General features: G+C 46.3%; 1 protein-coding gene across 1 annotated transcript in view; it reads right to left on the reverse strand.

The window, feature by feature from the left end:
* LOC116661096 overlaps positions 1-15606 on the reverse strand; it is a 33190-nt gene extending 17584 nt beyond the window's left edge. The window contains exons 1-2 of the mRNA XM_032472324.1: positions 15598-15606; positions 15000-15561 (exon numbers count right to left, since the gene is read on the reverse strand). Of these exons, the coding sequence (XP_032328215.1) occupies positions 15000-15561; positions 15598-15606 (571 nt within the window). The remainder of the gene's footprint in view (positions 1-14999; positions 15562-15597) is intronic.
* Positions 15607-17277: the final 1671 nt, after the last annotated feature.

Genomic DNA, 17277 nt, shown 5'->3' on the forward strand with positions numbered 1-17277 from the left:
TCACTCCTCTGAATACAGCATTTCAAATAGCCTGTCTTCAGATTCACAGATTATTTTTTCTTGGTCAAGTCTGCTGTTGAAGCTCTCTGCTGATTTTTTTTCAGTGTGGCCATTGGATTCTTTGCTCCAGAATGTGTGTTTTGGTTATTCTTCATGGTTTCTATCTCTTTGTTGAACTTCTCATTGTGATCATGTATTGCTTTTTCTGATTTTGTCTAGTTGTTTATCTGTATTCTCCGATAGCTCAATGAGCTTCTTTAAGATGATTGTTTTCAGTTCTTTGTCAGGCAATTCACAGATCTCTATTTCTTTAGGGTCAGTTACTGGAACTTTGTTTTGTTCCTTTAGAGATGTCATGCTCCACGATTCTTTGTTATCATTTTATTCTGTATTAACATCTGCACATTTGAAGAAGTAATCACCCCTTCCAGTCTTTATGTACTGGCTTTGGAAGGTAAAGACCTTTACCAGGCAATCCAGCTAGAGATTCTGGGGGTCTGTTAAACTTCTTCTATGTATAGGTCCACTCTACTCCTCTCACTCCACTGCTGGGAACTAATCTTAGGCTGTGTGCCTTCTCCTAATCCTACAGAGCTCTGTAAGGTGCTGAGAGCTGCCTGCTCCTTTTCCCTAGATCAGTGCCCTGATAGGCCAGGGCATTAGATGCAAGCACCACTTCCATCCCTCCCTTCCGAGGGGTATGTCTTAGAATTTTGTTCCTTTTCCCTTACTCTACAGAGCTATATTGAGTGCCAAGGTTCACCAGTCCCTGTTCCATAGAGCAAAGCACTGAGATGCCAGTACAGTAGGCTCAGGCCCACTTGTGTCCCTCCCTTCCAAAGGAACGGTCTCAGGGTTGTGCACCTTCTCCCAACCCTGCAGAGTCAAATTGGTTGCTGAGATCTCTGGGCCACCTGTGGGAGTGTGTGTGGCACTGTCTGTGGGGAACTGTGGTTCTGGGGTTGTATATGCCAGTTACCATGAGCCTCCACCCTTTCCTTTGTCCTTAGCTGCTCCTAGACAGCACATCCATACTGATTTCTTCAGTATTCTGGGTGCTTCAAGATAAACAGAGCTTTTAGATATTGCCCCAAAGGGCTGGGGAGACAGGCCCTCGCCTGCTCTCTCTTTACTCTGTGGGAGAAGTTGTGGGCTGGGGAATTTCTCTAGGCGCTGAGGTTTGCCAGCCTGGGGGAGGGGTGACACAAGCAAAGTCACACTGCTTTTTCTACCCTTTCAGTGTGGCTCATCTTGCTTTTTGTGGTCTGCTGGGGTGCTGGAACCTCCCAGCTGGACTCCAGAGCTCTCACAGAGGTATTTTTGTCTGCAGGTGGTTGTCAAATCATTGTTTCTGGGGGAGAATGAGGGCTGGGACCTCCTATCCTGCCATCTTACTGATATAACTCATCCTCTCCATGTACTCTTGCAACTTTCTGCCCTTAGAACAAAACCCAAGCTTCACCCACAGACTACAAGGACTGAAGAGTATGGTCCTACTCACTTCTCCAGCCCCCTCAGCTTCCAAATTCCTTCCAGCTTATCCTGCTCCAGCCACACATCTTCCATTATTTCCCTTACAGAGCCAAGCTCCTCAACCCCCAGCATCTTGATAATTCTTGTTCCCTTTGCCTGAAAGATATTTTCCTGGTTGTTCATTTGGCTGGCTCCCTCTCATCTTTTGGATTTCACTTTAAATGCTAACTCCTAGGACAGGATTTCCCTGTTTCCCCGTCTAAGTAATGGTCCCAAAACCCACCCATGTTTTTCTACCACATTACCCCATTCTTCCTTCTGTATACTTGCCACAATCTGAAATCTCACTGGTTCACTTGCTTCTTGTCTGTCTTCCATGTAGAATGTCAGCTCCAAGAGGGCAGACACTGTGTCTGTCTTGTTTATCACTATATTCCTGCCCATTCTCTGTAGATTTCTTTTAAAACAGTATTTCAAATAGTAACATAACAGTCAACAGTCAATGCCATACTTGACCTCACTCTTTCCTATCTGTGGATATGCAGTAGTTTCTGATTATAAATAATATTGCAATAAACATCTCAATGCATGATATCTTTTGTCCCTGCTGCTGGTGATTCTGTTCAGTAACAATCTCAGAGACAGAAATATTGACTCCATCAAAGATTATGAATATGTTTGAAGCTCCTTCACACACATGTCCACACTGCACTCCAGAAACTCTGACTGAAGATATAACATAACATAAATCCCATCACTCTTAAATGTGAGAGCTAAGACAGGAGATGAATCTTTAGATGAACAGCACACACAAATCATCTGGGGATCTGAATGAAATTCAGACTTTGATACAGGAGGTCTGGAGTAGGGCCTGAGAGGCTGCATTTCTAACAAGATTCCCAGAGAATTCTGCCAGAGGCCATCATCCTGTCTGTCCTTTCCTTTCAGTGTCTGGGCTCCATACTAACACATCTGTAGGCACCTGTGCCTCAGCCCAGACTTCAGCCTCCAGCAGCCCCGGCAGGAAAGCCTGTACTTATTTCTGCTGTGCTTGCCTCAGGCCCTGCCTCCATTTGGTTCTCAACCCTAGGCTCCATAGCTCCCGATGTATGTGTTGTTCTTAGGGGTTCTGAGTTGGGTTTTCCACTAGGTGTGAGATGAACTTACCCCTTCAGTTTCCAAGATGTTCCACTGCCCTGGGTGGGATAGTGGACACCTGTGACTGCATTTTCTGCCTGCCCTATATCTCCTTATCTTATGCCAACAGAACCTCTTCTTTCCTATGAACTTCCTTCCCCCTTCCCCCAGCTTTTTCCCTAGTCCATGTGGTTTGGGGGAAATTAACTCTCTATAATATCAGAATCAAAAGGTGAGTATATAACCTAGATCTGGCCAACCAACAGATTTCATCTGTTCCATTTCAGTAACCTGTTCAAAGGTGGACATGTGACCTGATCCTGGGAAACTTGTGACTGGACTTGCAACAGAACTATTGTGAATGAGAAACTCTCTCCCTTCTGGGGAACTGCCAGGGTCACTACACGTAGCTAACTGACCAGAGAGTGAGGTCAATGTGGAAAACAGAGCTAAGGTAACTCTTGATGTCATAATATGAGATCCTGGGTCAACCTGCTCCGGAAGCCAACTTGATTTTGGTGGGCCACAGTGGAGGTAGAACTAAAACCACCAAAGTAAGGCACAAGCTTGGGTTTCTGTGTGTGAGGGTGTTCAACACAAACTAAGGAGGGAAGAGGGCTCCAGAAAGAGAAACCCCAAAAGTGTGCCTGCTCACACACATGCATGTACCCATAGGCATGTGGGCACACACAGTCCAGGCCAGAATACCGGGGATCACGGCCAGGGTGGAGAATTGCAGCCAACAAAGGGGAGGGCTGCTCCAGTCAGATGGGAGGTTTCTCCACATTTCTGGCATTTTTGCATGATACTCAATTGGCTTTGAAACAATAAAAATAAGAGAAGCCTTAGGTGGTTAGGAAGTAGCTTAATGCAAGTATGAATTAAGTCAGTTGCATTTCTTTACATTAATGATGAATCAACAGGGAAAAGAAAGTAAAGAAACAATCCCTTTTAAAATAGCACCCAAAATAAAAAAATACCTAGGAATAATCTAACCAAAGAGGTGGAAGACTTATACATGGAGAACTATAAAACATTGATGAAGGAAATTAAAGAACTTAAAAAATGGAAAGATATCCCATGTTCCTGGATTGGAAGAATCAGTATTGTTAAAATGGCCATACTGCCAAAGGCAATCTACAGATTTAATGCAATCCCTATCAAACTACCTAGGGCATATTTCACAGAACTAGAAGAAATCATATTAAAATGTACATGGAATCATAAAAGACCCAGAATTGCCAAAGCATTACTGAAGAAAAAGAAAGTGGCTGGAGGAATAACCCTCTCAGACTTCAGACAATACTACAGAGCTACAGTAATCAAAACACCATGATACTGGCACAAAAACAGACATATGGATCAATGGAACAGAATAGAGTCCAGAAATGAACCCACAAACTTTTGGTCAATTAATCCTGGACAAAGGAGGCAAGAACATACAATGGAATAATGGCAGTGCCTTCAGCAAATCGTGTTGGGAAAACTGGACAACAGCATGTAAATCAATGAAGTTAAACTACTCCCTCACATCATACACAAAAATAAACTCAAAATGGCTTAAAGACTTAAACATAAGACAAGACACAATAACCCTCTTAGAAGAAAACACACGCACAACATTATCTCACATACATCTCAGCAATGTTCTTCTAGGACAGTCTACCCTAGCAATAGAAATAAAAGCAAAAATAAACAAATGGGACTTAATTAAACTTACAAGCTTTTGCACAGCAAAGGAAACCATAAACAAAACAAAACGACAACCTATGGAATGGGAGAAAATATTTGCAAAAGATGAAACTGACAAGATCTTGATTTCCAGAATATATTAACAGCTCATATGACTTAATATGAAAAAAACAAACAACCCACTCCAAAAATGGTCAGAAGACCTAAACAAGCAATTCTCCAGTGAAGACATATAAATGCCCAATAGGCACATGAAAAAATGCTCAATATCACTAATTATCAGAGAAATGTAAATCAAAACTACAATGAGGTATCACCTCACACCAGTCAGAATGGCCATCATTAGAAAGTCCACAAATGATAAATGCTGGAGAGGCTGTGGAGAAAACGGGACCCTCCTACACTTTTGGTGGGAATGCAGTATGGTGCAGCCACTGTGGAAAATAGTACGGAGATTCCTCAGAAGACTAGGAATAGACTTACCATATGACCCAGGAATTCCACTCCTGGGCATATATCCAGAGGGAACTCTAATTCAAAAAGACACCTGCACCCCAATGTTCATAGCAGCACTATTTACAATAGCTAAGACATGGAAACAGCCTAAATGTCCGTTGACAGATGACTGGATAAGGAAGATGTGGTATATTTATACAATGGATTACTATTCAGCCACAAAAACCAACAATATAATCTCATTTGCAGCAACATGGTTGTCTTCTTTATCTTAAAACTAAAACCAAATGCTTCCGCTTTTCCCTGGGCTAGTGCTCGGGGGTCTCAGCCTGCAAAAAGGAAGATGCCCCGGAGAAGCCCCCTAGCCATCCAACCAGTGGCCCACAAGCGCAATCTCACTTCTTGACCTTGGGGACCATGTCTTCTGCCCTCTAACCTCTCTGGGCTGGAGGAGGGCTGGAGGTCACAGATGCAGGCTCCAGTGCTTGGCCCTGGCTTAGTTTAAATTCAGCCATTCCCTCTGTGTCTCTCAAGCCTCCTCAGAATTTGAAGGGGATCCCAGTCACAAGACTAAAGGGACACACCCACATTTCCCACCCTAGTGCAGAGGACCCCCCAATACTGGCAGCACTAGATAAGAGCATGTGGGATGCCCACAGGAGCTAGTTCCTACCCAGAACCACTGAGGGCTTCTCACCTTCCTACCTGTAACAGGTGATTCTCAGCATCTCTGGGCCTCCAGGTACCCCTACCCTCAGTATTAAAGGGGACTCCCATTTCTCTGAGAATTACATGATAGATACTAATGATTTTGCAAAGCTGCTTTATGGTGATGGAAATAATAATAAAATAATCATAATAATCGCTGTAACAACTAACATGACTCAGCACTTACCACATACCAGACTGTATTCTAAGCAATTTATAGGTATTAGCTCATTTAATCCTTACTGCACCCTGGGAAGAAAGTAGTAACTATTTCATTTAACTTTTCCACTCTCTGGGGCTTCTTTGTTGTAATTGCAAAAGGAATGCATGTTCCCTGAAGCAAATCTAACACAACAGAGGTGTGCAAGGAGCAAGCTCACAGTCTCCCCTTGCCTGCTTTCTCTCCCTGTCCACCCCGGCTCCACATCCATTCTCTCAGCACAACCAGGGTGAACAGTTCCATGTGTGCAGCCTGTTTTTATGACAACACACTCAAGCACATATAGAAAGGCTCTCTTAGAATTAGCCTTCTCACTTTGTGGATAAAGAAAATGCAGCTCTGAGAGGTTAAGTGACTTGCCCAAGTTCACACAGCAGGCAGCTGGAAGAGCTGGCAGTTACTTGACACCTAAGTTTAATGGCAAAGTTTGTGACCTTACCCACTAGCCTCCACTGTCTCTATGAGTCATGACAGCTTTGAACAAAGAGTAATAATATTCATAACAATAGGAAACAGCAGCACACATTCACTGAGTACTGATAACAGCAGCATTTCAGATGCATTCCACATATCCATCTAGACTTGCCAAAAACCTTGTGGGTTTGTCCTATAATTTGTACATCCTCTCCCCCATTTCACAGTTGAGAACACTGAGGCTTCATGAGGGTAAGCCACTGACCCAGGTTACACAGCTGAAAGCAGTGACAGGCAAGGATCCATACTCAAGCCTTCTGCCTTCTGTCAGGCCAGGAAGGCTGCTGGGTGGGAAGAAGCAGAATTTGCTCCTGAGTCAATGGGCAGAATGGCCACTGTCTCCATCCTTAAGTCACACGGACTTTTTTTTCCTGATGGTTTATTTGTTGTTGTTGTTTTTTAAAATTGAGTTATAGTCAGTTTAAAATGTTGTGTCAATTTCCAGTGTAGAGCACAATTTTTCAGTTACACGTTAACATACATATACTCATTGCCACATTCTTTTTTACTGTGAGCTACCACAAGACCTTGTATATACTTCCCTGTGCCATACAGTATAATCTTGTTTATCTATTCTATATATACCTGTCAGTGTCTACAAATTTCGAACTTCCAGTCTGTCCTTTCCCACCTTCCTCCCCACTGGCAACCACACATTTGTATTATATGTCTGTGAGTCTGTTTCTGTTTTGTATTTATGTTCATTTGTATTTATGTTCCTTTTCTTTCTTCTTTTTATTTTTTTTAGATTCCACATATGAGCGATCTCATATGGTATTTTTCTTTCTCTTTCTGGCTTACTTCACTTACAATGACATTCTCCAGGGACATCCATGTTGCTGCAAATGGTGTTGTTGTCATTTTTATGGCTGAATAGTATTCCATTTTATAAATATACCACATCTTCCTTATCCAGTCATCTGTTGATGGACATTTAGGCTGTTTCCATGTCTTGGCTATTGTAAATAGTGCTGCTATGAACATTGGGGAGCAGATGTCTTTTTGAATTAGCGTTCCTTCTGGATATATGCCCAGGAGTGGAATTCCTGGGTCATATGGTAAGTCTATTCCTAGTCTTCTGAGGAATCTCTATACTGCTTTCCACAATGGCTGCACCAAACTGCATTCCCACCAGCAGTGTAGAAGGGTTTCCTTTCCTCCACAGCCTCTCCAGCATTTATCATTTGTGGACTTTTTACAGTGCCCCCCCCAACCCCAGCCACCTCAGGGCCTTTGCACAACTCTCACCCCTCACCTGGTCTAGATAATATCTGCTCCTCCTTTAGTGCTCAGCTTACTCAGCCCCTGGATGAGTCCCTAGAGCCCCTAGGTGAATTCCATACTCCCCACTGAATTTCTGAAGCCCAGCAGGGCATCTGTGTGCAGCCTACATGGGATAAACATCTGTTCAAGGAAGAGTGTTCAGTGAATAATGTGTTCCCTCAGTGGGAAGGCTGAGCTGGGCTAAGGGGACATTGGGTGAAAAGATGCCAGGGATGCACTGGGGCTGAGTGGTGAGTGTGGCAGGACAGCAGGCAGGCCCCATCAGGATGAAGGTCAGTGAAAGGCAACAGGGAACCAGGAAGAACAAGCATTGTCCTCTGAGTTCATATGTGGAACTCAAGACTCCACATGCCAGACACCTGTCTGTGGATGCTGCTGCTTCCTGCCACCCAGAGTCCACCAGTGGGGAAGGCTGAGGAAAGACCTGTCACTGTGTGTGTGTTGGGGAATGCTTGGCAGGGCTGGTTCTCACTCTGCAAGGACTCTGCAGCCATGCTGTGCTGGGTGCAGGCACTCAGACCTAACTCAGTGACCGCAGCTCTGGAACCCACTGCCTCTCCCTGCTGTGTGACATTAGGCAAATCCTACCCACTCTGGGCCTTGATTTCCCCATCTGTAAAATGAGATGTTGAAATCCAGAGAAACAATGAGAAAAGGACTTTTTGGAATAAGACAGACACAAATTAAAAATAAGCAGACCTCACTTCTGGTCTGACACAAGATGGGTGGAAAAGTGTTTTTTGAATGAAGAAGTAGATGATGGAGCAAGTGCTGGTTCTCCTTTCACATCAGACATGAGACTCAGGCTCAGTGAGTCCAGATGGTACTCTCCACTGCCTTTGTTACATTTGCAAACAGCCTCCATTTCCCAGCAAGAGGAGGGGGGCTGTGAGCACTCTGAATCTGGAGTCCTCCAGGGGGAACCTTCACTTCACAGAACCAGGCTGCCCCAACTGACCAGGCTGGCCACTGTGCAGAGTTAAGTGGTCAGCCTGGCTCTTTGCTCCAGCAGTAAGAAGCCCAAAGGCTTCCTTCTGTAGATGGTCAATTGTAAAAGATATCTGTGGCAAAAGAATCACTATCCCCTGGATCAGGCTGAAGGCAGAAAACTGGAACCTTAGAAATTGTCCAGTCAAAGCCCCTGCCCTCTTTAAATGCTCCTCTTGGTGAGAATTAGGAACTCTTTTGGACAGATGATGTTCAGAAAGGGAGGATGGACTTAGATTCAGAATTACACACTTGGTTGGTGGTGAAGCACACTGGTTTGCTGCTGACTATGAGAGTTTTCAGAAAGCATCAGAGTAAAGTCATAACTGTGAATGACCAAAAGCTTAAGATGGTCAAAGTTAAAGGCCTGATGAGAGTTCACTTTAATTCAATTGACAAGGAAATTTAGTTGTTTCTGTGACATAACATTTTGAGATAATAACTAGAATCACAACTAAGAACATTTTAACAGGACATATCTTGGACAGCAAAGACATTGACAAATTTCTAGGAATTTTATACAATTTTAGAAACACATACTAATAGCATATATGCACAAAGAGATAAACTAAATAAGATTAGTTATTGCTTCTTTTTCCCCCAAGAAATTGTAAATAAAATGTAATAGGGTCTCATGTGGTCAGAAGGGGGTGGTGCCCTGTTAGAGGGGGGTACTTTTATGTCAAAGTGATCTCCTATTTGGAGCTTCTGAGACCACAGCGTTATGGAGTCATCAGTCTTCTTTCTCCTAGACATGGTGCTACCAATCTCCTGACTTGATAGCTGAGTCTTTTAAGTTCTATAAAACAATCGCAAAAGTGAACAATGTTCCCTTTCTAGCTCCTGGGTAGACTAATTTTTACTAAACTAGTCAGTTCTATCACGGTAGCATTCAACCAAATGAAGGTCTGTAGCTCACTGGATTGCGTATTTCTGCAGGAGAACTTGTCCATTCCGCGGCGGGAACCATTACTGGTGGTGAGGACACGCAGCAGCAGTGAAATCCTGATTTCAAACAATGGGCTGAAGGCCTCAAAAAAACCCTCACCAAAAGGAGGTATGTAAGTGGCAAATAAGCCCATGAAAGGTGCTCCACATTAGGTAATATCAGAAAAATGCAAATTAAAACAACGAGATACCTCTACATGCTTATTAGAATGGCCAAAATCCAGAACACTGACAATACCGAATGCTGCTGAGAATGGGGACCAATAGGAACTCTCATTCATTGCTGGTGGGAGTGCAAAATGGAAAACTATTGGATGGTTTCTTATGAAATTCAACATAATCTCACCATACCATCCAGCAATCACAATCCTTGGTACCAGCGTAGCTGAAAACATATGCCCACACAGAAACCTACACACAGATGCCTATGGTAGCTTTATTCATAGTAGTAGCCCAAACTTGGAAGCAACCAAGATGTCCCCCAGTAGGTGAGTGGATAAACTGTGGTGCATCCAGAAAATGCAATGTCATTTAGTGCTAAATAGAAATGAGCTATCAAGCCCTCAAAAGACATGGAGGAATAATAAACGCATGTTATTAAGTGAAAGAAGATAATCTGGAAAGGCCACATATTGACTGGTTCCAACTACATGGCATTCTGAAAGAGGTCAAACTACAGAGACAGTAAAAAGTCCAGTGGTTGCAGGGGGCTGGGGAGAGAGCTGAATCAGCAGCGCACAGAGGATCCCCAGGGCAGCGGAGCTATTCTGTAGGAAGCTGCATGTCATTATACGTTTGCCATTATGTACAATGGTGGATACATGTCATTACACATCTGTCAAAACTCAAAAGAATGTGTAACAGCAAGACTGAACCCTCCATGTAACAATGAATTCTGGGTGACAGCAGTGTGTCAGTGTAGGTTCATGGACTGTAGCAGACACCCAACTCTGGTGAGGGATGTTGATAATGGAAAAGGTTATGCATGTTCCGGGGCAGGGAGTATATGGGGAAATCTCTGTACCTCTCTCAATCTTCCTGTGAACCTAAAACTGCTCTAAAAAGTAAGGTCTACTTTTTTAAAAACCAAAAGGTTGCGGAACGTTTACCACTTGCAGTATGGTTGTGAAAACAGTGAGGATGAGTTTTAGAAGCCCCTGGAAGATCAACAGCCTTTAACAACTGAAGGTCTCACATCTTGGATTTTTTAAATCTTTCAATAGTTACGCATGGAATCCATGCAATACACTCAGAAGTTATTGATTAGCTGGGAATACACAACATATACATATAAAACAGAAAGGAAATAAATCAAACACTTAATTCCTTTAAGATTTGGCTGTTTACATCTGCAGCAACATGGATGAACCTGGGGATCATCATATGAAGTGAAACAAGCCAGAAAGAGAAAGAAAAATACCACATGGTATCACTTATATGTGGAATCTTAAAGAAAAGAACACAAATGAACTTATTTACAAAACAGAGACAGACTCACAGACAGAAAACAAACCTATGGTTACAGTGGGGAAAGGACGGGGGAGGGATAAATTGGGAGTTCGGGATTAGCAGATACAAACTACTATGTATAAAGTAGATAAACAAGGTCCTATTGTATAGCACAGGGAACTATATTCAATATCATGTAATGGTCTATAATAAAAAAGAATATGAAAAGGAATATATGTTATGTATGAATTAATTCTGTACACCAGAAATTAATACAACACTGTAAATAGACTATACTTCAGTTTTTCAAAATTAAACAACAACAACAAAAGATTTGGCTGTTTGGAATTTGGAGCTTATTTTTCCATAAAAGTGACAGAAGTGCTTAATAATTTTGTTCTTACATACTCTATGAACATGCATTTTGAAATGCTTGTTGGGGCTTGAGTAGATATACTCCTCCCATCATCCCTAAAACTGGAAGCTCCACGAAAACAGTAGTTTAGGTTCAGCGCCTGTAACATATTTATTGAGTCTGAGATGCAGTTGACTATAGGATGAACCCTCAGTCTGCACACACTGAGAAAAATGCTGCCAAGTAAACTATGACATAATGCTGTCTCATCACATAAAGCCGCCTTATAATAACTAAAAAACCTTTTAGATAATTAGATTTATCATATATCACACGCATGTACCTACATTTAAAGAAAAGAAACTGGTTAAGATATTCCTAACACATCTTCTTGACTCTTCTGAATCACTTTAACTCAGTCGCCAGTGTCCACTTTTTTCCACCTAATGCCTCACTGTTTTCTCTGAAATATTTTTCCAGCTGCCAGACACCAAATATGCCAATTCTGAGTCTGGCATTTTCTTGTTCTTACCGGGTGTCACGGCAGAAGGCTTTTTGGATAACTAGGACGCATATCTTTGGTGACTAGAAGAGCCGCACACGTGTGTACTTGTGCACAATAATGTCTCTGGGGGAAGAACTTGTTCTTGGGGATTGTTCTTAGTTTAAGATTAAATTAAAGCTGCAACTCTCAGCCATCAGCAATTGTGCAAAGCACCACAGCCATAATGGCTTCTGACAGCCCATGTGCACGACTTTGATCTACTTAGCACCGTTTTAACCATCACAGAAAAACTTCAGAGCCTTTTAAAGAAAACTGGGGGTTTTATCAGCATTTCCTATCTATCTAAACTCAATTTTTCTCCAAATCACTACAAAATAAGCAGTCACAGTTCTAAGTTGGCAGAAAGTTTGATAAATTCATATTCCACGCCTCAGCAACAGCCCTGGACGGCTTGTGAATGGGACACACCAGCTGCTTACTTCTTTGGAGTTCCTTTCATCTCCTGGAAGGGATCTACCAATCTCTCCTGTTTTCAAGTTACATAATTTATTATCTGGAAGGCAATACTCTTGCCCTAACTTTGTAATACAACTTCAGTTACTTATCCTCTGTCTCAGGTACCCCAAAGCTCTTAGTTTAGTTTTACAAAAAGCTCTTTAGTTCTTTTTTTACAAAAAGAAAAAAACAACAGTAACTGCGATCATTTCTCTAACAAAAATTTGTTTTGCTGGGACTAAATTTACATCTTGCTGCTCTAGGTCTCTAACTTTCTATTACATAAAAACCTTTTGTTTCAGTATTGGATCATGATTTAATATTTCTGAAGACTTTTCATATGAAATTCAGCTCATCTTGCGTATTGCCAATAATATACATAAACGTAACTGCTGTGTCCACATCTGCACAATCAGATGTAATGACGACGATGTAGCAGTCCTGTCCAGCCAATGGAGGTAAGATGCTGTTGCTGTAAGACATGCCCTGATTTCAGAGATATTAATAAGTGTGGGTGTGGACGTCCATCTCAGAATCACTGGAACTTAGTAACTGAGGCATAAATGAATACTCCTTTAATTTATGTAAAAAATAATTTCCAGAATGGACACCCAAAATTCCTCCAATGCCCTACACACACCTGCCGCTCCTCCTCTCAGAAGTGGACTCCTTTCCCCTCTCCGCAGTCTGGGCTGCAAGCTCCCTGAACACACTGAGCCCGCCATCTTACCAAACTGGGTATAGGAGGAACAGATCCCCAACAGAATCAAAGCAATTTCTGACAAACCTACAGCCAACACAATACTCCACCGAGAAAAGCTGGAAGCCTGTCTGCTAAAATGGGGAACAAGACAACGATGCCCACGTGCACCACTTCTACTCAACAGAGTATTGGAAGTCCTCGTAGAGCAACTGGACAAGAACAAGAAAGAAGTGGGATCCACAATGGCTAAGAAGAGGAAGAACTGTCATTCTATCTGGATGACACGATCCTATACACAGAAAACCCTGCAGGCTCCACATACAAAAATGACTAGAGCTGAGAAAAGAACTTGGCAAGGCAGCAGGACACAACAACAACGTACAGAAATCAGTGGCATTTCTTGACACAAAAGTCATCATCCTTTCAAAATGGCACCCAAAACAAGACAACACTTAGAAATAAATCAGACCCTGAAAGTGAAAGACTTGTATGCGGAGATCTACAAAACCCTGGCAAAAGAAACTGAAGAGGACTTCAAGAAACGGAAACACAGCCCATGTTCTTGCACTGGAAGAATTCATCATGTTCCAATGGCCATACTGCCCAAAGCAAGCTACAGATTTAATGCGATCCCAATCAAATTACCCAGCCCACTCTTCACAGATGTACAACAAAGCACCCTAAAATGTACATGGAATCACAGAAGTCCCGGAATGACCAAAGCATTCCTGAAGAAAAAGACCGAAGCTAGACGAATACCCCTCCCAGACTTGACACGACACTACAGAGCTACAGGCAAAACAGCACGGTATTGGTCCAAAAACAGAAACACGGGATCAGTGGAACAGGACACAAAGTCCGGAAATAAACCGACGCACATATGCTCAATTAATCGAGGGCAAAGGAGGCAAGAATATACAATGGAGAAAAGACACTCTCTTCAGGAAGTGGTGCTGGGAAAACAGGACAGCCACCTGTAAGACACTGAAATCAGAACATTCTCTGACAGCACGTACACAACGAAACTCAACCTGGACGAAAGACCTCAATGTAAGACCAGATACCATAAAACTCCTAGAGGAAAACATAGGCATGAAACTAGAGGGCAGACATTACAGCAGTGTATTTTCTGAACCAGCACCTGGAGTATTGGAAATAAAAGCCAAGAATAAAGAAACAGAATCCAATTAATCTCACAAATTTCTGCACAACTAAGGATACCATCAACACAACGAAGAGACAACCAACACAACGGGAGAAAATCTTTGCAAAAGATGTGACTGACTGGAGACTGATTTTCAAACCAAATCAACAACTCATACACCTTCCTAAAAAGGAAATAAGCAACACATCCAAAACCGGGCACAAGACCTAAACACCCAATTCTCCAAGGGAGACACACAAATGATCAATATGCACAGGAAAAAATGCTCAGCATCAACATTTCTTAAGAGACCTGCAGATCAAAACTGCAATGAGATAGCATCTTACACCAGCCAGAATGGCCACCATTGAAAGGACTACAAATGATACATGCTGGAGAGGCTGTGGAGAAAAGGGAACCCTCCTACACTGTCGGTGGGAATGTCGTTTGGTGCAGCCACTGTGCAAAACAGGAGGAAGAGTCCTCAAAAGACGCAAAATACACTGGTCAGAAGCTTTCGATCTCGGGGGCAGGCCAACAAGCTCCCAAAGGCCGGGCCTTGCCCCTGCTTCTGCCCCAGCTCGCCTGTGCCCCACAGGGTCCGGGGCGGCCTCCACTCCCAGGGCAGGGCCACCCGCGCGGGAAGGCCACGCAAGGCCTGAGGGCCAGTCTCGGCTGGTCCGGGGCCGTCCAGCGCCCTCCCATCTCACGGGGCTGCTCCCACTTTGACAAACCCGCCTATGAGCGGCGGCCAAGAAAGCCGCGGGGTTCAGCCAATACTAATGAGGGGGAGGTAGGCACCCCAACCAGGGCGGGGGGCCCCGGGACCCGCCTCAGGGTCCCAACCTGGACCTGCGGCCTGGACCTACCGACGCACCCCTCCCCCACCCCGGGCGCCTCCCCAACTGCACAGCCCAGCCTCACCCGCCCGACTCCCCGACCTGCGCGCCCCCACCAGCGCCCCCTTACCTGTCTCGCGACGGCAGCAGAGGTGACAGCAAGCGGCGGGAGGCCGAGACCCCGAGCAGCCTTCCTCCTCCGGGAGCTGCTCCAGGGGCACCCAGCTCCCGCCCAGCTTCCTCACGTTCTGGGAGCGCGCCAGCGCCCCGGCGTCCCGGCGACAGTGCGCGCGCGCGCACGCGCGCTCGGCGGTGAGCGCCCCTCCCCCTCCCGTCCGCCGGCCCGCAGCATGGACTCTTGGCTGGGAATCCAGCAGTAGGGATGCTGCGAGTGGGGCCGGGCGGTGGGCCGGTGGAGCTTGGGGAGGTGGGAATCGCCGAGCCCGCGGCCAAGGCTGGCCAGGTCCCCAACAACAACGCGCCCCGCCACGCCCCCCTCCAGGGTCCAGGCACCCAAGCAGGACCACCACGGGCCCAGGGCCAGGCCACACCCCATCAGCCCCACCGCCACTGCTCGCCGACCCCCACCCAGTCAATGCCTCCCCCTGCCACGCCCGGTCCCCGATCCACTGCACCCCCGACACAAACCTGCTTCTCCTCACACCCAAGTCCCGCCCCAGCTCTGCGCCCCACTAGGTCCTACGCTACAGCCCCTGCAAACCAAGCACACCCCTCATGCCTCACCCCAGGTTCCCCCACCGACCGGAGATACTCCCCTAACCCTGCACCTCGGGATGACCCCCCACCCTACAGCCGGGTCACTTCCGCTCCCAGCAGCCCCTCCCCCTCAGCCTGTCCGCCCTCACCGCCAGTTCGCCCCACACCCGGAGTGCACCCCTACCCCAGATGACCCCCTCAGCCCTCTCCTCGCGGGAGCAGGGCGGTCCGGGCTCCGATCACCGCGGCGACAGCCGCCAGACAGGGATCCCCGGGGCCCACTGCAGGCACACAGCCCTGGGTCCCAGGTGCCCGGCCCCGGCGGGCGGGTGGGCGGGGCTCGAGGCCATTCCAATTCCCTGCCCGACCCCCACGCCCCCTTCCCTCAACCCACCCCACCCCCAAGCCCACTGCCTCCTCTGAGCCCATGGGTCAGGTGGTCCCGAGCTGCACACCGCTCGCCAGTGGACCTTCACGCTGGTGCGGAGAGGGAGGGTGCAGCCGTAGCCCGGCCCTCGGCCCCCCGGGATGGCAGTGGGCAGCAGTGGCAGTGCTGGCGGTGGCGATCGCGAAGGCGGCGGGGGAGGGCGGCTGCCCTGGGAGAGCCAGTCCACTTGCTCCCACCACCCCCGCCGCCTGGCCTCTGCTGCCAGAGCTTCCTGGAAGGAGTGTCCCCCTGTCAGCCTGCCCCTGGGAGGCAGGCCGGCTGCGGCCAGGGGGGCGGGGCGGCGGCAGTGGCAGCAGCAGCGCTGGAGATGGCAGGATTGGGGCTGCCCCATGCTGCTAGACGGGGGACTTGCTCCCATTTCCCGCTGTCGCTGCCCCCGGCCTGGCACACTGACTGCACCACGCCCACCTCTCAGGAGCAGGCTGACCTGAGGACAAGCCTCCAGGGACCCTGGGGCAGCAGAGACCGCCCCCCACAGCAGGCTGAGGGGCAGACGGGAGGAAATCCACAGGCTTGCCTGGGCAGCTGCTGTCCTTCGCTGCTGCCCTCTCTGCAGCCGCCCCGCCCCCTCCCCCAATTCCGGCCCCTGAGCATACAGCGCCAGCATACGCAGAAATAAATCCAAAGTGGCTTAGACATTTAAACGAAAGGCAAGACACCACACACCTCTCGGAAGAAAACATAGGCCAAACACTATCCCACGTACACCTCAACCACGTTCTCCTAGGGCAGTCTACCCAAGGAACAGAAAACTGACCCAAAATAAACACACAAACGGGACCAAACTGAATTCATCAGCTTTGGCACAGCAAAGGAAACCAGAAGCAGAACACAACGACGACCTACGAGCTAGGAGACAGTATTTGCCAAACACGAGACTGACTAGGGGCTAATTTCCACAACATACAAACAGCTCATCCACCTGAACGGAAAGAAGACAACCCAATCTGAAAATGGGCAGACGACGACTTCAGGAGGCAATTCTCCAGCGAAGACATACCAGCCACCAAAGAGAGACACGTGAAAGAACAGGCTCAATGTTGCTAATTATCCCAGGAATACAATTCAAACCTACAATGAGCTGGCATCCTCACCCCAGTTAGAGTGGCCATCATTCCAAAGCCCACAAAGGAGCAACGCTACAGAGGCTGTGGAGAAAAGGGAACCCTCCTACACTGTCGGTGGGAATGTCGTTTGTTGCAGCCACTTTGCAAAACAGGAGGGATCGTCCTCAAAGACGCAA

This window comes from Camelus ferus, chromosome 33 (genome assembly GCF_009834535.1).
Source record: "Camelus ferus isolate YT-003-E chromosome 33, BCGSAC_Cfer_1.0, whole genome shotgun sequence".
In the NCBI taxonomy this organism is placed as follows: domain Eukaryota; kingdom Metazoa; phylum Chordata; class Mammalia; order Artiodactyla; family Camelidae; genus Camelus; species Camelus ferus.